The sequence below is a fragment of the Myiozetetes cayanensis genome, unplaced genomic scaffold, assembly GCF_022539395.1.
Source record: "Myiozetetes cayanensis isolate MyiCay16 unplaced genomic scaffold, myiCay2020 scf1, whole genome shotgun sequence".
Lineage (NCBI taxonomy): Eukaryota > Metazoa > Chordata > Aves > Passeriformes > Tyrannidae > Myiozetetes > Myiozetetes cayanensis.
In genome coordinates, this window is record NW_026086604.1 from 70,891,275 (window position 1) to 70,918,761 (window position 27,487).

General features: G+C 36.2%; 1 protein-coding gene across 2 annotated transcripts in view; it reads right to left on the bottom strand.

Moving 5' to 3' along the window:
- SEMA5A (semaphorin 5A) overlaps positions 1-27,487 on the bottom strand; it is a 324,829-nt gene that overhangs the window by 167,812 nt on the left and 129,530 nt on the right. For both annotated transcript variants that reach the window (XM_050315083.1, XM_050315092.1), the window contains exon 6: positions 24,033-24,078. In XM_050315083.1, coding sequence (XP_050171040.1) covers positions 24,033-24,078 — 46 coding nt within the window. The remainder of the gene's footprint in view (positions 1-24,032; positions 24,079-27,487) is intronic.

Here is a 27,487-nt window from a genome sequence, read left to right on the forward strand (position 1 = left end):
CAAAAAAACCCAAAATAAAACAACAAACAAACAAACAAAACCCACAAAACCCCAAACAAACAAAACGCACAAACCTCCAAACAAATACACCCAACTATTTCAAATTAGTAACAAAGACTTCAGGTTTTGGTATTCACTTTCTGATGCTCAAGTACCTTGGCATTGCATTGATTGCATTGCTAGCCACTTGCCTCCACTTAACATGGCACCAGTCCAGGAATCACATCAACATGTTGTTTCTGTTTAAGTCTTTCATAGAATCATAGAATCAGATGGGTGGGAAAGGACCTCCAAGATCATCAAGTCCAACCCTTGATCCACTACTACCGCAGTTACTAGACTGTGGCACTAAGTGCCACAATCAGTCTCGTCTTAAAAACCTCCAGGGTCGGTGAATCCACCACCTCTCTGAGTAGTCCATTCCAATGCCTGATTATCCCCTCTGTAAAGAATTTCTTCCTAATATTCAACCTAAACCTCCCCTGGCACAGCTTGAGACTATGCCCTCTTGTCTTACTGACAGCTGCCGGGGAGAAGAGACCAACCTCCACCTGGCTACAACCTCCTTTCAGGTAGAGAGTGATGAGGTCACTCCTGAGCCTTCTCTTCTCCAGGCTAAACAACTCCAGCTCCCTCAGCCTCTCCTCATACAGCTTGTGTTGAAGTCCCTTCACCAGCCTGGTTGTTGCTCTTCTCTGGACCTGCTCCAGCACCTCAATATCCTTCCTGAACTGCTTTAGAGTTTGCAAGTTGTTTTAAGTTGCTTTAGAGCATGTGCTTTATAAGCAGCTTTGCTTCAGAGTTTTTGCTTAGGTTTTGTGGTATTAGTATTCTTTGCAAGTGACTTTGCCTTAGAGCATTTGCTTATGCCTGGCCTTGTTGTTGATGCTACATGGTTTCAGTGTAATTTTTGCAGTTAAATGTTATCACTGATGAAACGAACCCTTTGTCACAAATTTATATTAATAAACATATTATTACGTAAACTGTTAGAGTCAATCCGTTTTTAGGCATTGACAGTTTAGCTGATGGCAAAATAACTCATAGGAAAAACTGGTTAAGGGGTTTCCCTTTCGCTATTAAGTATTGTGGCTATATAACTGGTATCAAATGTACTGTCCATTTCAGTGAATCTTTTAAGCAGAGTCTCATCTAAGGAAATGCTAACAGACTGATTTGGACATTAGAAGGCTTTGATCTCCTGCAGGGGACACTGGTTGTTAAAAAAAAAAAAAAATTAATACAGGTTGGACAGAAGGTTCTTCTTTTCTGTTTCTTTTCACATGACATGAGCCAACTGAGCTGCAGTTGTGCCTACCAATTTTTACCTGAAAGCTTACACCTATCTAAGTTTATCAATGTCTACCTAAAGTCTATAAACTACCTCACTTCGACTCGTCTTGTCCTGATCAAAGCATTTCTAGTTGCCAGCAAAACACCACAACAACCAGCAGGACAGAGCTGTAAAAACAATGGATATTTCAGTTTCTCTGCCAAAGCAAATACAAACTTTTTCTTGTTTATTCTTCTAAATAATTCAGTATCAACTGAATGTCTAAGTTAATCCAAAATGTTTAGATTCCTTGTTTGAGTTTTTAAAGCTGTTTTCCCTCTCAGCATAAACCAAAGGGTATTCAAAATCAAACTATTCTAGAAGAAAAATTCAAAATGCTTCATTCAAGAAGGTTAAAATATGCTTGATTCCCCTACTTTGGCTACTACAGCTCACCAAGATTGGACAGAATTGACCATTTTGCCATCATCAAAATTCTCATCTAGCCTCAAATATTATCAGGTAGCAGTCTTCACCTAGTTCTGAAACTTTCTATCACCTTTTAACTATTTATCTCAGGCTTCCAATAGTCTCCTATATAGCCTGAAGGTCCTGTGACCATCATATTTGAGTTTAAGATGAACTCCACAATTTTCAGAAAGTTGCTTTTTATCAATATGGCCTGTAGGCCCATGACAAAAGAAGTGAAAAAATAGAGAATGAGCAAGGAGAAAAAGCCATAGACCAATTTGAGAAATAAAATAAAGGGGATGTTTGTTGGAAAATATCCCTTGTCAATCTCCAATCAGGCAGAGAATGATTTATCCTTTTCATGGCTAAGGCCTGGATTGGAAATCCTTCTGAAAATATTGAAGATCTGCTTGTCTAAAATCAGACAGACAAGTGGGAAATTAGAGACTGCTCAGAGTCAGCAAGTACTATCAGGTAAGAAAGGAGGCATACAGATTAAGAACTCCCTCAGGAATCCCGATAATCTACAACTGGAAATTAGCTGGAGAAAAAGGAATAAACAAATAATTACAGAGAAAAACTGAGGTTAAAATAAGAATTGATTCATGATTAAATGCCTTTTTACTGTTTTTAGTTTTAACTCTGCCTTGTATTTAGGAACAGGGTTAAACAAGCTTTTCTTTTGGAGATGTTGTTTCTGAATAGATTCAGTCATCTTATTAGTCTTCCATTCATAATACAATTTACATATTGCCAAACAGAGGTAGGATTTCTGCTCTGGTCCAAAAAGCAAACATTAACATCTGGTCACTGTGATTCCACTCTCACCAAGGGAAAGCCAAGGAGAGAGACTCTGAAGGAGAAGTAAAGAGATATAATGCAAAATTTTGTCCTGTGGTTATTAGACAGATTGGAACAACCAGTCTAATACTGGTTTTATAACACAAGCAGGTCTTTCCTATTTTCTTCCTTTAAAAACATTACCCCAAATTACATTATGTCACATTGTTATTAATGTCAATGTAAAATGAGACAGCTAAAATTACATGAAACTGGATGAATGACCACTTGCTGAAATAAGTAGCAAAAGTACATTGCTAAGTACTTTGCTGAAAGTAAGCACCAGCAATGACTATTGCTGAAATAAGTACCAGTACATTGCTGTTGGAAAAACTCAGTTGGAAAAACTACACTTGATGAGTTTTTCCCACATGAATAAGCATAAATGTAAATAAAGAATCCTATCTTTCTTATTCTGCTCATCAGTAGCTCTGCATATCTAATACAATGATGCATTGTTGAAATGCTCTGAGTCTTACACGAGTACTGTTTTTATTGAAATATTTTCAGGCTTCCAGCTGAGATGCTTAAGAAGCAGTCACAATTCTGAAATATAGCCAAGTTATTAGAATTTAGTTTAGTCACAAACTATGTAACATGGCATTTTGGTTTTGAATTTTTTATTTATTTCCTTTTTTTTTGATGGTGGCTTTTTGGATCAACCAAGTTACTATTTGCTTTCCATATGAGACCTTGTATTACTGAAAGCCAGGATGCAGATTTAAAGAGAGAAATATGCTGCCATGATCAAGCCAGTGTTTCTCATAAGGATCACACTAGACTGAGTTTATTACCAGAAACAAGTCTGCCAGGTAGGTCCTTGAAATAAAAGTAGTAGGGCACCGAACAAAGACACACATAGCTTCAAGTTCTGCCAATAAAAATGACAGAGGAGCTTGCCAAGGACCAGACGCAACTGGGTTTTTTAAAACATAAAACTAGTTTTCCTAGGTGTCTATCCAGCTTCTGTGCTAGCCATTCTACATAAAATACATAAAACAGTACCTTATCTTACGGTTAGTGTATGAAAATACAATTTGAACAACCTGAAAGACGCTGCTTAAATACTGCCGTGTGGGGAGCAGATGGGAATCAATCCAAAAAGTGTAGGAAGGGGGGTGGAAATTACATACCTATTTTGAAAATAAATGTGATACAGTGTAAAATAAATGGAAATAAGTGTAAATGAAGTGACTTTCCTCATTCATCTTTCTTTAACACATTCAAAAACATGATTTAAGTCATTGTTCCTCAGCTGAATATTTAGAAAATCCCTTATATCCCAATATATTGGTCATTAGCATAACAGGTACATAGTATTTTGAGAACCTCCAAATTCATGGAGCTCATAGCATACAACTCACATGATGAAAAGTGCCATCCATGGAACATTACTTAACAGTGAGATTTGGGACAGTTGCGTAACAGCCCTGTGTCAATATCAGCACTTGACTGCAAAACTACCCAGCATCATCAGCTTATTAAGAGAATCTTTTCCTCTGCTGTGCCCAGGAGCTTTATTTGGAGTTGGGTTTGCTTTCTGATTATTTTTTATTTTCTTATTCCTCTTCTACATTCTGGAGAGAGCAAGATACCTCAAAGTAATTAAATTCTGAAACTTCGAAGGGTAGTTTAACAACTTCAGTTGGGAGGAAGACATGGATAAAACAGAGTTATAAACTGTCAGAATGGATTTTCAGTTGCAGTAACTCTGAAAAGAAACTAGCTATTTTAATACCATTTTTCAGTCCAGCTGCATTCAGGGACATGGATTATACGAAATGGCAGAGACAAAAATGCTTACAAGGAGATAACATTTAAGAGTAAAAGTGATAGTAGGGGTTTGGAATCTTATAAGTAAAGAAAAAACAATGTTATTTATTCTCCCACAAGCTCTAAACTGTTGTAGCTTTTGACCTTTCAGGCTGTGCTGTAGTCTCTAGTAACAGCACTTGAAAAGAGCAGCTGAAAGGCAGGGGAGTTCTGTCATAGTACTACTTTCCAAGCTGATGTCCCCATCCCTACTAGTTGCAACTCAGAAATTCAGATTTTTATTTTCTTTTAAAATTTATTTTTAAAAGAGTACATGTCCTTAAGAGGGTGTAGATTCTTTTGGGGCTTTTGTTTTATTTGTTTTCTTTAGCAGCATGTACATTCAAAACCATTGTATTTTTACCTACTGCTTATAAATCAATCACAGCTCATTCCCCTTCCTCTTTGGATAAACAGAAAAAAACCCAAACAAACCAACAAAATGACAAAAAGGATGAATTCATGTCTAGTAATAAGCTGATTTGAAGAGTGGATTCTGCTCTCCATTCTCAGTTCTGCCCTAGGATGAGAGCGCTGTGGTTCCAGAATCCCTTTAGGGAGTCCTTTCAGTGCCCCCCTTAAACCCAAACTCATCTTGCTCCTGCTGAATTTTTCCTTACAGACCAGAAAGGTGAGAGTGATGAGTGGGAGAGGAAGGTAGTGTTCAGCCACAAATGGAGCAAGAGTAGAGGTAGGATGCTGATATGCCCAATTAAACCAGATCACATTGCCAATCTGAGAAGCTTGGCCACTGGAGGATGTGCAAGTGTAACACTACCATAATTTTTAACCCCCATAAGGAGTTTTATTTCCTACTTATTTTGAAAATATTTGGTGATCCTTCAAAGAAAGTTACTAGATCTGAGGAAAATGTGAGGCTCAGACACTCAAAATTAGGAAACTAGTGTTTGGATGGATGCAGCCTCAACTTGCAGATAAGAGGAATGGAGATAAAGAAAAGCCACCTCAATTAATTCTTTTTTCTGCCAGTCTCCACAGCAGATCTATCCCTGAGAGAGAAGACTCTGTATTTAAGTATTTAAACTGACTTTAAAATAAATGCACCATGCCCCACAACTCCTACTTAACGTAACAGAGAAGAATTAAGAACTCTACATCTTGAGTGCTACCTCTTCACTATCTAAGAACAGATTTAGGATTCTAAGAATCTGAAAATGCCAAATGTTAAGGCAAAAATATCCAACATAAGGTTGTTCTTTATATGCCCCTCTGGCAGCAGAGTAGCCAGACTTCTTGATCTTACAGACATAAAGCCTCTTTTGACACAAATGTGAATTTTGCCCAAGTCAGGATTACATACTCAAACCTCCAGTATATCATGAAAGACTAAAGTTTGTGAAAAAGATCAGTACACTTTTTTATTCTCAACCTTTCATATGTTGCAAGTTATTTTAATGAACAGTGGAAAGGAGTGGCAGTGGCATGTGGCAGCTCCTAAAATGCTATCCAGCTGTTGAATAAAAAGTTTAACATTTGAGTACTATCATCACCATTCCTCTAATCTTTACCATCCACACTGTCAGGGTATTATAGTTTTCAAACAGTAGAACAGAGAATTTGTCTCTGAACTTTAATATCTTGGGAGCCATAAATTTCCCATTTATTGAACTTAAAAAGGCATATGGGACATAATAATTTGTGATTCAAACCTTCAGAATTTAAACTTGAAACCAAGCTGTCTGAACACTTTATCATAAAGACCTTGTTATAAGAGGTGCAGCTGATAATGCAGCTTGATGTACTTCTATGTCATCATTCCATTAAATAAATGGTCTAGAACCTGAGCAAAAAGATTTCATAAGCAACCTTGAAAAAATAATCAGTGCCCCCTCTAGCTGTCCTGAACACAAGAGAAGTTGAGCAAGTGGTAAGGACAGACGTACAGCCAACACAGCATCAAATAAATCTGTGGATTTCTATGGAAAGTTTGCTTCTATTAGCATACACTGCAGGACTCATACTAATTTTACAATTCTTCTCAATGTCTGGACTTAGTGCTCTGTGAAATCTTCTCACTAACTGTTTCAACTTCTCCACACTGTCAAAAACTGGAAAGATCTTACTATAACTGTAAGAAGAGAAACATTCAGTCCAGGTATCTGTAGACACTGGATATCCTTAAACCAATGAAAAAAGGTTTCTTGAATGAAATTTTCTTTAACATTAAAAATGTTATATTTGAGCAGAAATAATAAGCCTTGAACCATACAATGAAGAATGCTAGAAATAGATTGCCTATATATTGCCTATGTTGATTTGTTGTTTACCTGTAAATCTGTGTTAAGAAGCCCCCCAAGATTTCTTTTATCATTTAATGTGCTTCTTTTGGAAAAACTCATTTTAAATGTCAAGTTTGTGTTTTGAATTACCAAACTAGAATTTAAATTGAGGCATTTATATTTTGCACAAGTTTTGTACTTTTCCGCTCTAATTCTTTTTCCTCTACAAGCAGAAAGTAGACAAAGGGTCACAAATCTGATGCAGTTTCTGGTATCTGCTGTGTGGACTTCTGACATTATCACCTTGTCAGTACAGTCATTACTCTAATTAACTCCCTTCTCCATACTCATCATGCATGCACTTTCTTCTACACAAATACTAAGGACAGTACACTGCTTCTCATTAGATAATGTCAATAAGGATTTTTTTAAATGTGCATATTTGAAAGCTCTGTACACAAAACAATTTATTTTCTCAACTTGTTTTTAACACAATTAAGTCAGTAAAAAACTATAGTCCAGCTCACATTTGACATAGTTTTTTCATGGCAGGTCATATATTTTTAATGCAAACTGTCTGCTCTCCTCATCCTTAATGTTACTTAAGGTTTTTCTCTTTTATGTTTAAAGTACACTTGCTGCTGTACTTTGCTGCATGCTATGACATCTGTTCATAAAATTATGACTCTCAGTTTTGTCAAAAAAATAAGTCCTGTCACAGAGTCTAGTCTAGAACCAGTACAGTAAGCAATAGATTAGTGTCTTCTCAGTATTATGTTTTTCTTCATCTATTTAAGAGTTAAACTTCTGAGACCTTTGTTTGTTTCCTAAGACCAGAACAAATGTCCTCTGTGCTTGCTTGAAGTCCTGACTACGGCCTCAGAGTTTAAAATGGCAAACCTAGGCCTGGATGATAGTTTAGTCTTATAAGAACACATGGAAGCCAAGAATCATTCTGGAGAGAGCTTCAAGAAGAGAGATTGTAGCATATTTTTTAATATTTTTAAGTAATTGCAATTATTACTATTATAATCATTATCTCTATCCTTATTAAGTTTGTGAAGTCAAGAAAGCAAAATTGTTAAATTTCCTTGTATAACACTACAATAAAATTGACCATGATATTAATAGGCCTGCAATAGCAAGAGTGATAAGCATTCCAGAAATGGCATTAGGGGTCTCATACTTTCCACATGGAAAAAGTAATAATTCACAAAAGGTACAAAATTTGTAGAGACTGTAAACATTTAGGCTTGACACTGACTTATGTGAGGAGGATGCTTCCATATCAACAATGTTATATGCCTCCTCTTCCAAAAGATAATAGCTATCCATGAAGACAGTTGAAAAGCTTCCATTCTTATAAGTATTGATCCTCAGATTCTGTAAAATAATGCTAAAAGCCTCTTGAAAGAAGCAAAAGTGATGAAAATTTCCTTTCATTAGGTAGATACTAAAGCATATCAAGAGACAAGTAGCTATGCCTATTAAAAGCAACAACCTACTCCCAGTATTAATCAGTTTATAAATCAATTATGTGTGTGTAATCAGATCCCCATCTGTTCTTCAATGAAAAAGCAACTTCAGGTCTGCTTTTAGTTTGTCTACCTACAGGACTATTCATCAGATTTCCAATCATCAACTGATTTTTATAAGGTCTTTTCAAGATTCTCTATTACCAAGCATAGAATTCAACCTGATAGACTGTTGGTACTAGCAATAAAGCATGAGAAGGAAAGAATATATCCTAGATGAAGTCTTGCAAGGGTGTCATATCTGTTTGCTTTTCCTTTCAAGAGCTTTGCAGAGTGGTTGCACTGCATAATGCATACATGGGAGACAAAGAGGGACACATTGCTGCTCTCTGAGTCTCTTCTTCAAGAAGAAGCTTACTTTCTTTTCTAGTCCAATTATCCTAGCATTTATGACAGCAACATCAGCAGAACTTAAATAAGACACCCTCCCTGAGAGGGCCTTGCTTCCCACCAGTCCAGAATTAAACACTCTTCCATGGTCTCAGGCATGTTACAGAGATCTCTACTAATCAAGCTGATGACAAATACAAAAGTAAATCCACTTCTCCAAAAATTGCTGTAGGTACCTTTATAGTCTATTTACTTTCAAGACTAGAAAAAGCAGATTTATATACATCTTTTTTGAACTGACTTATAACAAATATGGTCCGACTGCTCTAAAGCCTATGTCACAGAATTTGCCTTTGTGCTCCTCTTCTGAAAACAAAACAGGAATGAAAACAGATTCCAGTAGAAAAAGGGCTCAACCGATATTCCCCTGGCTTTCATAACAGTGCATTAACATCAGAATCTGTAATTTCCGTATTTATAAACTTCCACACAGTAATTACACTGTCTGTTCAACAGGCATTTTAAAGCAATGTCTATACCACAGACAGGTAAAGGATATCTCAATATGCTTCAATTAACACAAACATCTGCTACTCCAGTACCCGTGGTATTAGGAATTCTGGTGCACAGTCTGGGTAGAAATCCATGCTCCTACAGCTAATACTGCCATCAATCCAAATACTAGACAGATAAATGCTCTTCCAGTGTCCCACGTATATAAGCAGAGCCACTACAGTGCTTCCAGAAAGATCTACATTGTACTGTAAGAGTAGCAGACCAACGTAATCCAAACCCACCCACTTGTTCAACTAATAGTGATTCAAGAGGAGAGACCTGAAGAGTTACAAAAATTCAGCTACACTACATGACTCTCAGCATAACACCAGCCAGCATTAACAGCACGTTGCCCTGTGGCCCCAGAAGCATGACACATACAAATTTGAAGAAGTCCTGCCTTGAAACCATAATCCTATACCATGCAAATACCTTAAATCTGGCCAGGACTTTTCTAACAATATTAACGATGCCTACGGAAAGTGCTGATTTCACACACACGCACACACACACACAAAACCCAAAACCAACCAAACCAAAAAAACACAACCAAACAAAAAACCAAAACCAAAACCAACCAAACAAAAACACACCATCACTACCATTCCCAAAACCTTCTACAAGTTTCATTACAAATTTACTAAAAACGCTTCTCAGAGCTTGAATCTGCAAAATGAGAAAAGAAACTGGCTTCTCAATCTTACTGTTTGGGAAATTCAATTAAGCTACAGAAGAAACAGATCCAAATCTATGCTGTGAATCAGATGACACAAATCAAACTCTTAGTAAGACAGTACACTATCTATTAACTCTTATTTCTAGACTGTGTTTGCAGCTCTTACTTGCCTCTTTGAGATGTTCAACTTCACAGAGAAAATCCAAAATGTTTATTAGCTATATGACAAACTACCTCTGAATGAGACAGAAAAGTAGTTAATCTCTTCAATTATTCCAATCCATTAAATGTATTCAGTGGCCATCTCTTAAGAATCACAGAATAGGTGATTGGAAGGGTTGGAAGGGACCTCTGGAGACCATCAAGTCCACCTTCCCTCCTAATGCAGGTTCATCTCGAGCAGGCTGTGCAGGATCACATCCAGAAAGGTTTTTAGTATTTCCCGAGAATATCTCTATACTGTTTTATCCCAGAATCAAGGTCATTTTTTGGGAATGAGACTGGTTGATACAATGCAATCTTCCAACTAAATTGCCTTAATTTTATTCTAGCTACATTTTGCTTTGGGGTTGTGGTGGCCCAAAAATAGGTTTCATTCCAGTAGATTTAACAATTCTAAAAATAGGGTTTGATATTTGTGTTTTACACTCTGCCCTGCATAACAAGAGCATATAGGCTTATCATAAGAAAATTAACTATGGTTTTCCTACAGGAGGAGTGATTTGGGAATCACTTGATTTAGGTGCTCTTTGTTTCAGTTTTCCCTTTCCTACCTTTGGCATGAAAGGTGTCTTTATTTAAGCACTCCATTTCACTGCATCAGTCTTGTATCATTTAAGAGGCCAGCTACAGGTATCAGAGTGATTGTGTCGGGCTGTGTAATCCCAGATGCACAGTACCGTGAATGCAGATTTAGGAGTTGTGAATAACTTCAGATAGTCCCTGGGCCTTGCTCAACTCTCAGCAGACTATGTTTCAGCCAAGAAACTCGAATGACTACATCCAGGATCCACAAAGTCATTTGCAGATCTTCACAGAGATGTGCTTCTGGAGAGTCTCAATCACCAGTTCCATATGAATGTGGGTTGAAAATTAAGCATTTCAGCCTGGTAAACACAGCATTAGCCTTTCTTTAAAGTCTGCTCATCATATATTTACACTGCCTCCAACTTGCTCCAGAACTCTATGAGTCTCTCTGCCGTCGTCATTGGGTGGATTTTGTTCTCTCAAGCTTTTTCTTGTTGGCTGGCTTCCAGAGAAACTCTAGTTTTGAGACCATTTTGTGGTCATTTTAAAAGGGTTGTTTTCCCTGCAATGTATTCAGCCAGACCAGATGTTCTTGAAGAAATTATTGGGTTTAATCCTCTTTTCTCCTCAGATTTTATCTTCCAGGACTCCATTTCCTGGGCTACGCTGACTAAAGCTCTTTCATCCGTTTGGCTCTGATTTCCTATACAAACCAGATTCAATCTGTGCTTTTTTTTTTTTTTTTTTTTCAAAAGGTTACCTCCAGTTTTCTGGTACTTTTCCTTCAGCTGGCTACTCAGAATCAGCAGGGAGTTTATGCATGGCTGGCTTTCCCAGCAAGGACTCCAAGATGCTTTCTGTTATGTTCTGCACTGCCCATATACCTGCTGTTTTGAAAAAGTCTGGTAAATATTACTTCTTCTTCACAGAAAAAAACAAACAATACATTTTTACTTATTTCTTGCAGTAAACATTAAACTTCCCTTCCTGTGAACTCCCTGACTCCATCTGAAAGATGCATTTGTCCTAGTATGACTAGTTTCTTGGGTGAAAAGATGTATTTTCTTTCCCAGTCCACAAGGGTGATTAGCAAAGACAGGCTTTCCATAGCACTGCATTGTGCATGAGCTTTGTATGTCGCATCAACTCTAAAATGCATTTACAGTGCCTCAGTCTGATCAGATTCATTCACAGTAATATATTCTTTATCTGTATAGCTATTCTTCCCCACAACTTGCAAGTCCCAGAGAGAATGTAACTTCTAGAAACCAGCTTTTCATCATGCTGCCTGTTATTTCATCACAGATGTTAACAAAGTTTTGGCAAGTTTGGTGACGGAAACACAAATATTTCTTCAACATTCACCTGGGTAGATTTATCATTCCTTATTCCCTTACTTTAATGTCACTTACATTAAAACACACTCATACAATTATATTTTATATTTAATTTTATAGGAATAAGAATGATTTGACTTTTTTTCTTCCTCTTCAATTGAAAATGAAAGCAGTTCTTCCTTTTGTGTGTCATAGCTGGGCATGTAGCAGAAAAAACAATGAAACTCCAAATTTTAGTGAAATAATATTCCTGGTTTATGCAGCAAGCCTGATTTTGTAGATTATTTGGACATTATTTTTCAGTTCCCAAGTTTCAACTTTACTTCTCAGCCTCCTTTACTGGATAGCTAGAGTCTAACAACCTGAATACAACTTCAAGAGCAACATGACAGTAGCTGATTCTTATCTGATTTATTTCTTTTAAAATAACATTATTGTTGCTCTTCCCATCCCTCACAGGATTCAACTAGATATGTGCCTTGGATTTCCTCATCCCAACCCAGCCTGCTTGGACAGCGGTTTCTATATTCCTCCTGGGTCACCTGTCCCTGCTTCCACCACTAGAATACTTCCTTTTTTGCACAAGTTTAGTTGAAAACTCATTGTGCATTCATGCAGGTCTTCTGATGCCTTTGCTGAACCATCTGTTCTTCAGTATGGATCATATTATGTAAAAAAATAGAAAAAAAAAAGCCAGCTTACAGAGAATTTTGTATACATACATATTACCAAATGTCAGTCATTCATATTAGTCAAATTGTCCACTCAGCTTTTATTTGTCAATATTGTCAACTCTGCATATGCAGAGTTTTGTTAAGTACAACTCATTCAGCTTTATTTTCTACACACAATATTCTGCAAGTAACACTACTGACAGCTGTGTGAGGAAAGACTGTGGAATCATCCCTAGAGCAGTCTTCATAAATATATGACATATTTTTGATCTTCAATGAATATACAGTCCTGTCCTGACATGTTATAAAAGCTTAATTAATAAATCCTAGCCTAATTAAAGCAAAAGGTTTTGTGTCTCTTTGACAGTATAAACATTCAAGTGTTTTTATTGCCCAGATATTCAGACAAAACACTACGCAAAATTCTAGTGCATAAGAAAAATAACCATGCACCTAGAAATCAGAAAAAGTTTCACTGAGAAAGATTTCATCTCACCAATGTGCAAAAGTCTGAACATTGATGCAGATGAGCTTCCCAGTTCACTTCCCACAGTGTCTCTCTTCTCACTAGGTCTCGTTTTCTTCTCATAGTAACAAAGTGGGGAAAAAAGTAAGGAACAGTTTGACCTTTCATCTTTTCATCTCCCTGAGATGGGTGGGAGGAAGCACAGAATCACTGCCCAGAATTGTCAAAATATCTAGGCAAAGACTTGGAGCTTATGGGCTATAACCCTTATAAGCAGGATTCCCACAAAATCAATGGTATGTACAAATATTGGGCATCTTCTGCTTTTTCCACTGTGGCTTCAGAATGAATGCATTCTGTCATTCATATTTAAATGCAATTAAGAGAAACCAGTGTGAAGTGTGCATACTAGACACTGTATTTATTTTAAAATGTTCAATTTAAAGGCCCATAAAGTCATAAAAATATAACAGCATGAATTTGTATTTTTTTTCCAAAACAGTGGAAAAGAGAGATTCAACTATATATCCATCCCAACCCTAGAAATATTTACTAATTAATCAAATTTTCTCCAAGGTGATTTCAAAATTCTGAAAACTCATGCTCAACTTAGTTTTCATTTAGAAATTAAGCAATTGAACAATGAAGTTGTTATTTAACTAATAATTAACAGAAATTTCTTTTGCTTCTGCCCCAGTTACCGGTTTTTCCTAGAATTGATTTCCATAACATTGCTTTAACCTGGGAACCCACATAAATATGGAATTCTGAGATTTTCTCAGGTCTTTCATTTGACTTCTAATAAACCTAACCAGATCAGACAATTTAAGATTTAAACCAAAACACAATTTCGTTGCTATTTCTGATTACTACAATGGTAGCTGTACCCTGGGAAAAAGACTAATAGGTTTTCATCAAGGAGGTAATTTCAAAATTGAATAGACAAATAACTGCAGGCATAAATATTAACTTATAGTAAAGCTCTTTTTGTATTACTCCACTTATTTTCTTTGAACTATATTGTTTTCATTACTTATATCAAGATAAAATATCACAAATATCTGAAGATACATGAACAGGTCTAAGTACAGACCCTAGCCTGTTATAGGATGAGGATGGTCAATGCACAAATAGCGACAGAGACAAGGCAGAGGTGTTTAGACACTTTCTTTGCCTCTGTCTTTAACATGGATGACAGACTAAGAGGGTCTCAGTGCCCTGACCTGGAGGACACGATTGTGAGAATGACCAACTACCAGTCAACCCTGATTTGTGCAAGATCTGCTGCTCCAGCTGAATCCCTAAAAATCTAAAGAGCCTGTTGACTCCCTCAAAGGCAGGTAGGCCCTGCAGAGAGACCTCGACAAATTAAAGGACTGGGAAATCATCAACCTTATGGATTTCAACAAGGGAAAGTGCCAGATTCTGCACCTAGGATGAGGCAACCCCAGATGCACATACAGACTGGGGAATGAGAGAGATGCTGGAAAGCAGTGCCATGGAGAGAGACCTGGGGGTGCTGGTCAAGGGCAAGTTAGATATGAGTCAGCAGTGCCCTGGCAGCCAGGAGGGCCAACCATGTCCTGATGGGCATCAGGCAAAGCATCACCAGTCGGTCGGGGGAGGGGATTGTCCCGCTCTGCTCTGCACTGGGGCAGCTTCATCTGGAATATTGTGTGCAGTTTTGGGCACCACAATATAAGAAAAAGATTAAGCTGTTAGAGAGTGTCCAAAGGAGGGCAACGAAGACAGTGAAGGGCCTTGAGGGGAAGCCATAAGAGGAGGAGCTGAGGTCACTTGGTCTGCTCAGCCTGGAGGAGACTGAGGAGAGATCTCATTGCAGTCTACAACTTCCTCATGAGGGGAAGAATGTGGGCAGGCACTGATCTCTTCTCTCTTGTGAGCAGTGATAGAACACAAGGGAATGGTCTGAAGTTGTGTCGGGGAGGTTTAGGTTGGGTATTAGAAAGAGGCTCTTCACCCAGAGGGTGGTTGGGCACTGGAACAAGCTCCCTGGGGAAGTGATCACAGCACCAAGCTTGACGCAGTTCAAGAGGTGTTTGGTCTCAGACCCCCACAGATCACACGCAATTCCCAGATGCTCAATAGAGCAAATTGCCCTTTAAAGGCCATAATCTTAACCATAAAGCAATTAAGAGAAATAACACTGTTAATGATGTCAGTATATTACTTAAATAAATCATGTTTTCAGTTTGCCTGTCTTCAAATAAATCCAAAATAACAGCTGAACCAAAAATTTCATATAAACTCTCATATATATGTCTAAATCCAGATATTTCAAAGGACATTTAGTTTTCAATTTTAATAAATTGATTGATTTCCATAGTTTGATGTGATTTATCTCTCCCAGACATGACAGCAGAAACATCATATTGTGGTACCATCTGGGATGGGTAAAACAATATATGCCAAAGCAGAAAAGAACTAACAGGAAAAGGCAATAGAAAAAATAAGGATAGGCAAAATGAAGGCAAAAGGTGTCCCAAAATATTGGATAAGCCTATGAGAGTAAAACTTGAAACAACTTTAGTCCTCTATTCTCAATTCAGAACAGGACTAGTTTCCTATTCTTTGACTAAGAAGTTACTTTCTCAAACATTAAGGAGTAACAATCCACCTCTTAGAAAAGGCAGAGTAGTGTTGACCAGGCAAGTAAAATCCTGGAAGCAACACAGACATTCTCTTTGTGCCCTGAACCATTTAGGAGAGTAGGCTGTTTTGTTTCCTTGAATGTTTAAAAATCCTTAATTTCAGCAGCAAAAAACCAGTCTCCTAACCTGGAAACTTTTTCCACCTCCTCCCTAGGAGTGACGAGACCAGAACTTTTTGCTTTATGGAAACAGTTAGTTGTTCCCACAGCTCAGCAGTTGGGTGTATCCTTTAATAGCACTATATCAAAGGTTCCTTAGAGCTCAGGGTCAAGATGTGTATCTTAAAGTTTTCTGCCCTGTGTCGAGGGGACAGGAGGCTGCTCTACCATTTTCTATTACTCAGGCTTAAATGTTGGGCTTTTTCATTTTATGTTTTGGGGTTTTTTTTAATTTCAACAACCAATTTCTGAGGATACTAGAGCCCTTATGGTAGGTACTGCTGACCACTAACATACAGGTGTAAACTGAACTCGTCTCCTGTATGGTAGAATTAGCCGAAATATTCTATGCTTTATCCCACCTAGCCTAGCAGAACTGTTGAATGAATCTCTGCAGTAATGTAAAACACAGTTCTTCCTGTGACTGAGAAGATGTGTCTTCAAACCTGCTCTTTGAATATACATGGCACACAAACTGTGGTGGAACGCTAATTATTTGTTACAGGTCAAAACAGAAAATGAAGTTCCATATCAGTATCTATAAGCAAAAATCAATAAACTTGTTTGCTGATGTTGTATTACAGATATAACCTCTTCCAAAGCACAATGTATATTCCATCTCTTTTCTAAATTGCTCAGCACTGCAGCACCTAAGTGCCAAAGACTGGAAAGTCTCTATCAGCAACTGCTTGTGGTAGACAATATAGGAATTAAGACAATCTGCTTTCAGTCTCTATATTAATATTTTCTACTTTCTTTTTCTGCAGTGTGCTAACATCCCTGAACTTTTTCATTACCTTGGAAGAGGCTGGTTCTCAAAGACAGCCCATATCCCTCCATAGATGTCAATCACTCTGTTTTAACAGAATTAGCTGAAATACACCAAGGTCCTATACAGTACAGATATTTGGAAAGCAGCAGCCTGATTTCTTTTGAAATAGATGCTAATTGGTAATTCCTCTTCTGCAACTATATCAGTATAATGTGTTTGGGAAAATGGAAACATGAGTGTCACCTTCTTAGGAGAAGACATTTCCACAATAACCTTTTGTGAATATAATGCAGTCTGGTTGACCACTATACATACCAGGAAAAAATATCATAAAGGACTAAATTATACCACTATAATGTCCAGATCAGCTGTTTCATGAGTATCTGCTGTAAAATGTAGATGCATGCTTTTCAATATCACCTCTATTTCTCAGGAAAAGAAGTGCACTCACATTATATATTCAGGTGATCCAGGCTTCCCCTTTATCTCAAAAATAAAACACAAATGTTTAACATCTAAAGAAAAGAGGAACTTTACTCCAGTGGAAGTGAAAATTTTAGTACCCATTTTTCTTCTTTACTGTGAAATCGGAAGAGAAAATTACTGTAAACACACAAGAAATACAGCCTAACAAGCAGTGTTAAGAAAGAAAAAACAGGAAAAAAAAAAGCTAAGCTTCTTGGCTAAATGGATTAATATGTCTACAAATGCACTTGCACATGTACTTCAATACCAGCACAAAACAATGAAAGACATAGTAAATGAAAAATTCCATTTCTGCCTGCCTTCATTTCTCTTCTCTTTTCCCCCATCTCTCAAAATACTAACACATACCGATAAGCCAAAGCAGCAGCAAAGCCCTGACAATTTGCCAGTCAAATGATTCTTTTTCTTAAGTTAGACTCTTTCTAAATTTACATGAAAAATTTCAGTTGTACTGAAGGATAGTAAATTACAATTTCTGGAGAGTAAAACCTTCCAATTTTATAGAAGCCAAGTGTAAATGAATAACAAGCAGAAATATGCAAAAGAGGAGTCATACATCAAATTGGCTGCCTCACATGCCTCTATCAGTTTTGTAATGGGGGGGTCTGCATATGAACCTAGAATATCACACATCTGAAAAAATCCTCAAACAATTAGGGTTATTGTTTGATATATGTAATTACACCTCTGTAGTTATATTTGATTGATATATATGTAACTACACCTCTGTGGATTAAAAATTCCATGCATGGAAAGAACGCTCAGAACTCAGGGTGGATCGGTACTTGGCCAAATATGACCAAATATTGTTATAGAACAATAGTCATCTTCTGATTAATATATAGGTGAATCTGTGAGCACCAGTTGTTTCAGTAGCAAATTTTTTTATCAGAAATGGAGCATTGCCTGCTGATAATTGATCTCTGCACAAATACACTATAAAGTGAATATCAGGATTTGTGTTATCATATTTTATCTAGCTTGAGGATTTAACATGTTTTATTTAGCTTTCAGCTGCACGCAGAAGAGGTCATTTGGGTAAAGATTAGACATATGTCAAATTAAGCACTGCTAGCCAAATTCATCCTTTTCTGGCTAAAACAAAGTTATAAGTTTGGTCAGAAACTATTGTTATGCAAGCAGAAAACACCATAACGCAGATACTAAGTGTATCACAGAGAAAGAACTGGAACGCACTTAAAGCAGCAACAAGTCTGTCTATACCTGCCACAAATATTTCTAACTCTTCTTTAAATTTCCAATTGTCTAATTTAATTATTTGTGCACTTGCCATATAATCAAATCCAATAGTCTGCCACCAGAAAAGTATCAACAAGAGGAAGTACTGTGTAGAGGTGTCATTGTGATATGCAGATGTACTGCCCTTTGTTGTTGTTTTTTTTTTTTTTCTTTTTCTTTTTGAAACTGTGCTTTCAAAACCAACTTAGACTAAGATCACATTTCAAATACCTCTGCACATTTTACTCATTCCTGGTTCCAAAGCAGAAGTTTGCACCTGTTCTATCATCTTTTGGTCATACTGCAACTCGGTCACCTCAGTCTTCTTTGGAAAAGGTTTATGAGCACTCGTTGCTCCCTTTCCTTCCAAGCTTTCAAGGAACTTGGAACAGCATCAAAAGTAACAGTACTTATTAACTCTGTTTATCCACTGTGTGTCCTAGACATAAAAGTGAAGGGCCTAAGCAGAAATAATGTTTTGGAAGTTGATGTTCTTTCATGTAAAGAAGGGAGAAAAATACCTATAGTAGGGAGGAATATTCTCTGTTCCCCTCACTCTTAAGTAGATACCAGGCACAGCAGAACCCAAGAGAGGGTTATTTTTCATTTGTTTTGTTTGTTTTTTTCCCCCACTTAGGGACTCCCACTTAGGGAGTCAGAATGCTAAACCTCAGGCTGCTTGGCATTTCAATATTGCCAACCTATGGCTGACACAACATCCTCAGGTTAGGTCCCTTATGCCTTCAAGTGCGATATCAGAAAGGTAGCTTCACCCCAAAGCAAAATGATGATTCATTTCATGTATTTCACAAGTCAGATCTCTGTTACACAAGTAGTGACTAAGTAATACACAACACAAAAAATAAGCAGACTGAAATACAGAGAATGAAAGTTTTAGAAAAAGAATTAAGCTGCCTCTTAAGGGATTCTATTTATTTGGTGACTCAAAAAATTGAGGTTAAAAGATTAAAGCTTCCTTACATTTATCTCTGTAAGTCATTGGTGATTATAACTGTAAGTGTTTAATATCAGTATAAATTAAAGATTTGGTTCAAAGTGATAACTACGTACAACTTTTCATTTTGTTCATAACAAAGGGAATTCTAGGGCACTGTCAAAAAATTAACTGTAAGGAGCGTCAAGGTGATTTGTGCCTCTATTGAAACACCGTTTTCTACAGACTTGGCCAACTAGCACTTTAGCCAAAAAGACAAACTAAGTTATAGCTTGTCACAAAAGATATAATATGATGTATTTGTAACAATAATAAGCAATTGTTGTTTTCAAAATGGAATTGCAACTCCGGTGAGGATTTGATTTGTTAAAAAAAAAAGATCAAGTATTGCTAGTAATTATATTCTGTATCAAAATTCAGGAAAAATTATGAAAGTGTTTCAGGTTATAAATATGATTTGTTAAAAAACCTCAATCATGGAATCAAATTCACTCTTTTTTTCATATAGGTAACCAAACCACAAAATACATATACAAAGAACAGTACAATTTACTTAATTCATTTTTTAGCCTACCATTTAGCCATTAATGACTCATATAAAACTGAACTATCATATGTAACTGGTACTTCAGACACCTTTGACACATGGAAACAATAGTAAAAATTCTCTTAGGTAAAATTCATTCTCCAAAGTAGCTCCTTTTCCAGAAAATTCATAGATCCAATCTTGCCTTTAATGCCTTAAAGGTCTCCTTAATGGGTTTGCAGATATATATACACACCTCCATACACATATCTACAAACCTAAAACCTCAAAATTCCAAAATTTAAAGTTGGATAACACATATGAAAATAAAACTATGATCTTCTTAATCTGCATAAAGAATTTAATTTGAATCTTGCAGTAAACTGTGGGCTAAAATTGCCTTTAAAATGGACTTTGAAGTATTTGTACCTCTAACTGAAAGATGTGCAGGTTCTGGATGAGAATAAAAGCTGTGGAGAGCTATGTATATACAGAACCAGGTGGAATATGTTCATATTCAACCTTCTGGGCATTTCAAACTGCAAAAAGGCTTCACAGATGGAACATTTAGGTGAGAAAGGCAAACTCAAGCATGTGCCGTGTAAATGCCTTAACCACCTGAGTTTGTAAAGAAGTTCATCTAATGGAAGAAGAAAAGATGCACATGTTCTATCAGGTCTGTGAAAAGCTTATGTGTGCTGGTTTGTAAAAATGTTTATGGCAATTGTGGCATAAAGACTTTTGAAGGCCAGGAGTTATAGCTTTTCACTCTTTACAGGCACATCAGCAAACTTATCATGCAGGTAGATGCAAACAAATGTTTGAATTTAGAAGTTCTCTTTCCAAAAAATTTGGAAAAAAGGTACAGCCAGACACTTGTGACAGACATCCTCCACATGATGTCAAAGGCTCACTATTAATGCTGACTTTAGCTAGATATCAACTTTTTAAAAAAATTTTTTTTGAAAAAAAAAGTATTCATTTGAACAGTAGTATTTAGATTTCTGCTTTTATATTATAAAAAAATACAACAGAGTTGTATATTCAGGAAATCCAGCTTTCACCTTGGCCAATGCTTTTATGGATCATTCTACTGTTACTTGAGGTGAGTGATAACAAAGCAAAACTCACAAAACAAATCCATGGAGAGTCAGGCCTTCCATGTCTGTAAGCCTACTATTGCTGTAGTTGGAGTGATAAAATATTTGCCCTTCAACAACCACAGCCCAATGAGTGCTTCTTTCCTAATCCATAATCATTATGCATGCATTATTCCAACAGTCAGCTTTGAACAATTTGACTCTTAGGCTTCTCCGTCAAGAGCTTAAAAGGCTTTCACTTGCTGTACTCTTCTTTATTCTGCTACACAAAGAAAATTGCTGAGATACATCAAATACTGGTTTGCTAAAGATATTATCACATGAAACCTGCTTATTCAAACAACATGCTCTTCCTATAAAGTACAGAGCACAGAATCATGACATGCAGGATGACAATTTTGATGTACTCACAATGGGCAATGATGTCTCAGTGCATGGCCTCAGCTCCCATTTAAATGCACATCCTGTCTCATGCAGTTGAGTAGCACTCTAACCCTCACTTTTACAAGGGATTAACTTTCACTAAACTAATGGAAACAGTACCCTTTCAATACAAGAATCTCTGTTCTGCATTTCTTTTGTGATAACTTGCATTTCAAATGGCTGTCTGGTTTTGGTGGAGTTTTTTTTTCTTTGTTTATCTATATTTTTAAAGGAAGGCTATCTTGAGTTTCCAAACTGTTTTCCAGGTATACACTTGTAAAAAATAGGACTTACACATATTTTGGCCCAAAGCAATTTTTCAAAAGTTTGCAAACAAGGAATCATTATTTTAATTTATTCCTCTTTAGAGAGCTTTCCTATTAAAAAAACAATATCTGAAAATAGTTCAATATCTGATAATATTCCAAAATAATAGTTTATTTATAAAATGTCTCTATTTTCAAAAATGCATAGAAATTTGCAAACAAAATATTTGCAAAGATGCTTTTCCTATGAAATTATTACTGTTCCAGTTTGTTACATGTAACATGAAGCCTCCTGTCTTCACTCTGGCAGCATGTGTAAAAACTAACAATATATTCTAAGAGACATTTAGACAAAAATAACTGAAGTGCATTATTGGTCAAAAGTTTAAATCAATCCCTTTATTTTCCAGACAGAAAAGTACAGTAAGAAAGATTCATTGATGAATCAAAACAAACAAAAAGCATCAATTAAAGAAAATAAACAGTTATAGAAGTCCGAAAACTGTAGAATAGGAGGATGCAAATTGTTCCAATTTGCTTCCATGCTGGGAGTATTTGCCATGCAGGAGGAAAAGTCAATATTTTTCTCCTACTTCCAATACACAATAACAAAGATAGACTTTGAGCAATTTTCTAAGATAATTACACAACACATGTATAGGTTGCCATGTTTCTAGCCCTTTTGTCTTGTTATTGAGCTACACTGAGAGCTTCTTACAGCTAGCACTTCACCATGCACCTTTTCTTCCAGATGTGAAAGATTGGTTTATTAGCTTGTAAAACATCTGCGTGTTTTTACAAAGGCAGGTTCATGCAAAAAAATCAAAGCAAGCAACATAAGTAGAAAAATTAGAATAGATTTTTTTGCATTATTATTATGAAAAAACTGTGTGAAGGAAAAAAATTGCTTAAAGCAAAATACTTCTGTCCTTACTTGAAGTGTCAAAGTGTTCAGTCCCTCAGCAAACAAATGTTAACTAGCACATAGAGTACTGAGTTAAACCACAGAATGCTTTATTTCTCCTCTGAAATTCCATCATTCTGTTTTGCAAGGATTTCATATAACTTCTGCTTTGTTTCTCACTTTTTTTCCCTACCTCTTTCAACCATTATACCAGATTACAGAACAACCCAAATGTGTTGTTTAGTTAGTTTGGGAGTCCTAAATAATACACCTTAAAAATCAAAACAAAGGCTTCAGCCCCCTCACAGCTGATTTGGAGTTGCCAGAACTCACACATCCAAGGAAACACATCTTTTGGATACTGGTTGTTCTGGGGCACTCTAACAGAACCAGAAAAGAAGCAGAGGAAAAGAAGAAGAAAAGATCTGTGAAGGAAAAATATGAAGGAGTCATACTGACAGGCTTGAAAATTAGGGAAAAAACTTGGAAGATTAAGTGTAGGGATAGTAAAGATATGCTGGTGAAAGAGAAAGAAAATTTCACAGTTTGGTTTTGATTTAGAAACACAAGCTCCCTAAAGGTTTATGGAAAAATGTTTGAAGATACAGAGACAAACCAGTCGTGCTACAACACTGAAGATGGAATAAGAAACTACCAGAAGTCAACTTGAGAAGACTGTTTAAAGGCTTCTTAACATTCATAAGACCTGAACCTAGTAACCCAGTATAGCTTCACAGTATGATTTCTGTGCTCATTTTGTATTGTTTTGCTGATTGGGGTGAGTCAGTCAGCACAATTATAAACCTCTGTAATCTACAGATTTCTTCCTCATTAGTGAATTTAGCCTACTGATAAATATCCTAACAGAGGAAAGCCGTGAACTTCAATCTATGAATTACCAGGATAAACTATAATCGTATCATCAGAGACCTTTGAATGTAGTCTTGCAACAAGAATCTTTAGGACTTAAATTATTTGCCAGGATACTGAGTATGGCAAAGCAGGTGAAAGTAGACAGTCTGAATTCTGTATATTAAAAGTGTTTGATGTGTCACAGCTTTAAATATCAGCAACAAAACTGAATATTTATTAATACTGCAATTTTGGTTAAATATAAGCTAACTTCAGATCCTGCTTCTAATAGTCTAGGAAGGTAGTATAAAGTGTGCAAACTTAATTAAATCATACACAAGATGTTCTACAAATCACAAGGATGGCCTTACCTGAATGCATTTTACTTTTCTGTATTCAACTATATAGAATTACTTTGTGAATTGAAAGGAACAGTACTGAATCTAAATGTAGTTAATTTTAAATTGCATTAATGAAAAGACTATGAAAATCCACTCTAAAAAAATCACAGCAGAATAACATTAGGTCTGTATGGCCTGGGACAAAGGCTAATCCGGAATTAAAATGGATAATATGACTTATATAATGAGAGGTCTCAAAAAGGACAAAAACAGATGCATATTTATGTGTAGCCATGAAGCTTACAAACATCTTGATTATCTGCTTCAAAACATCTGCTTACCTATATCATGCAGAGAAACTAAAGAAAGAATTAAAACATACCTGTATTAGAGAGAGATCCTCAAGGTTCAATCTGAAGAGGTAGTTTCTGGGGTTAAAAAAAAGTAGATAAAAATTAATTGTTACTTGTTTTTGTTAAAAAATATTGCTACTGTTTAAATAAAAGCAAAATTAAATGCATGTAAAAGACAGAAAAAAAATTAAAAAGTAACAGGTATTCAGGGCTTCAAATTCTTTCAGGGACTGTCTTAACATACAGCCCTTTGGGCAAAGGACTAAGTTAATTTCTAAAACGGATTTTCAGTTTGAAGAACTGGATGAATGTGAACAATGTAGATATTTATACTGCATATATGTAGAGCTGATTCATTCTCCAGTCTTCCTTTAGAATCAGTGGGAAGAAATATTCTGTGCTTTGGCAGATTCGTGTCACCAGTGTTAGGTGTCTACATCAGAATAAGAGGACAGGCAGATTAAAACTGTCTATTTCTCTCCACAAAGATGGGAACCGTATGCCAATTAGCTCAGCCACATATATGTAAAGTTTGAAGCAAAGCATCTGCAGAAGCCTCAGAGTTTTCACAATTCTGCATCAAGTCCTGTCATACATGATTTAATTTCTTTGAAACCTGAGATTTTTTTCTCCCACAGACAGCAGGAACTATACACAAACCAACAAAGCATAGCTTTCAAAATCCTGTGTGTTTATTGCAAAAGTATTTCTCACTCCATTTTTTCTTAACAGCAATATCACTGTAGCTACAGAACTTGGGAAGAGTTTAGGCAAATCACAATACATTACACAAGAGCACTGCCTGAAACCTGGGGAAAGGATGGGATGGGAGACTTAGAAAGGTGAGAGTGCTCCACTAACCAAAACCACTTCCTCCAGCACATACTGGTGCAATCAGTGCGCGTTACCACAACTCCTTCTAATACGTTGTCTCTGTTGAGTTAATGCAGTTGTCTTATTACCCATGTTCTGATAAATCAGGTGTGTTTGTAGCCCTCATGGTGTCAGTCCATGACCCTCAAAAAGACGAACAAATACCATCTTTGAGTTGATTTCAGCACATCCTTCCATAGCGTAGATTTTCTTCTTTGCTAGGTCTGAATACGGCTTTTCTATGTTCCATGCCCGTATCCCTCCTGCACCATTTTTTTCTTTCTTTCTTAGTTTCTTCTCACATCTTTTCATAATTGTTTTTTTCCACTGCAGTTCCACAGAAATAACATTCTTCAGTACTCGTCTGCCTAAATTTTACCTTATTTAAATCAATTCTGACTTTCCAATGGCACTATAGAGTGATTGTCTTAGAGATTAAATAATTTTTTTAAATATTAATATACATTACTTCAATTTTAATTTAGTCATAACATATCTGTGACATCAATTTATAAGATTTTAACATATTCACCTTTGTTACTTAAAGTAACAAAAAACCAGATAACAAAAAGATGAGTAAATTTAAACTTCAAATATTTGCAATATTCACAGATTACCTGCAATATTACATCCATGCAACTAGTAGAAGTGTAATTAAAATTAAAATCAGGCAACTTTTTTGAAATAAAAATTCTAATTCTTTCCAAAGAGGTATGAGGTATTGTTAATGGGCACAGATGGTCAGGGCCTGCTGTTTACATTCCTCTTAATTTTTTTTTAAATGAGACAGCAAGGAAGCAGAAAGGAACAAAACCAAATTGTGTATTCAGAAACACAACCACTATCATGGAATATTTAATTTATGGACTTTGGGAAACAGCTATGTGTATTTATTTATCAACTCTAGTACTTATATGGTCTACTTAAATTGTAGCTGTACAGGAATCAGGTTACTAGTCTTTCCTAGGAGCATTGCTAAAGGGAGTTACTAAAAATGCAGGAGTCAGCCTATTAAGGGCAAGAATTCATGATAATGTAAAATAAAGACAGAATATTTATTATTAACACAGATAAAACACCACAAAGAAGTAACTAAAATACTTGGGTTTGGATTATGAAGAAACCTGAAGTGGGTAAACAAAGAAAACTGTACATTGAAGAACAATGTTTTCACAACGCTTCACCAACAACCTACATGCAAGTGGACTTGAAAGACTTTCACCAAAACACCAGGAAGCAATGCATTGTAGTCTTTTTAACACATCTCCACTCTCTCTGTAAGGACAAAAAAAATACCTTCACTTCTGCAAAATGTCTTGCTCAGAATTATTCGGCAGGGAACATAAGTACTCACTCTGCTCCTCATTTCACTACATTTACACTTCCATCACTTGTTACTGTACTTCTTTCACTCCAGATATCACAGAAACCTACTTCTTTGCTGTTGCAAATATTTTTTTTCACCTACAGAAACAAAACTTTTTTTCTTCCAGAGAAACTGAACTGAATCCTTGGCAGGTATAAAGTGTTTTCTTAACCCAGCGGTATCAGACTCACAAGAGTGGCGCATAAAAGCCCCATCTCACTCTACAAATGCAGTCTCTGTGGCAGAATATATGAGCAGACAGTGTGGCTCACACTTTTAGATTTAGGGTCAGTACTTAATGTAGTGTCATTTCCATCTGTATGTATCTTTATCTTCAGATATCTACTGAAGTTTAGTCGTGATGAGGCCTTTTTATGACAAATTATCAAATTATTAATGTCTTTTTATGGTATTTCATTCTGATGTCATTTCAGCCCATTAAAAAGTAAGTTATTGTCCCAAATTGTAAAAATTACAAACTAATAAATGCATAAACATAGTGTCAGCCTGAAGAAAAAACAGAGATTCAACATTTTCCTTGGTTTTTTTCTTGCTAGAAAATGAGATTTGTATCCTATTCAGTAGAGCACAACACTTCTACACATTAATATATTCAGTGTGAAATTAGAAAAATTGACCCTATAACTGTTAGTGAGACTAAAATGTCTATATTCATGTGAATGAGTCAAGAGACAGAGCTAATTAGTTCATATTTTTCAACTTCCTGTGGCTGCCAATAACCAATTAAAATATTATTTTCAGCTTCATAAAACCAGTAGAGAGGAAATGGAATAGGAAGAAAAGCAATGTGCAAGAGACAATAAAACATTACACCTTAGCAACATAAACTGGGCAAATGGACAGCACAGATTGGCTGTGACTACATAAATAATGCAAGGATAACTGGCAAACTAGCACTCTGAGAGCAATCAGAGCTATTCCTACCTAGATGTTTTACATTTCAGTAAAACTTGCAGGACTACATTTAGCTCCACAAATACAAGAGTTTAGCATTCTAAGACATGTATCTCTAACATGCGAGAACTCATTCATTTGTTCAGATAGGACATATAAGAGAAAAAATTTAAATTAAAAAAAATTAAGCATGCCAGTAAAAAAGCACAATGGAAACACAGAATTAATAAATCTGTCACAAAAAAAAAAAAGTCAATGCCAATTTTCATTACATATGCAGAGCTGTTATGGTGACATAGGTGACAATACTTTTTGCAATGTGTTATTGAG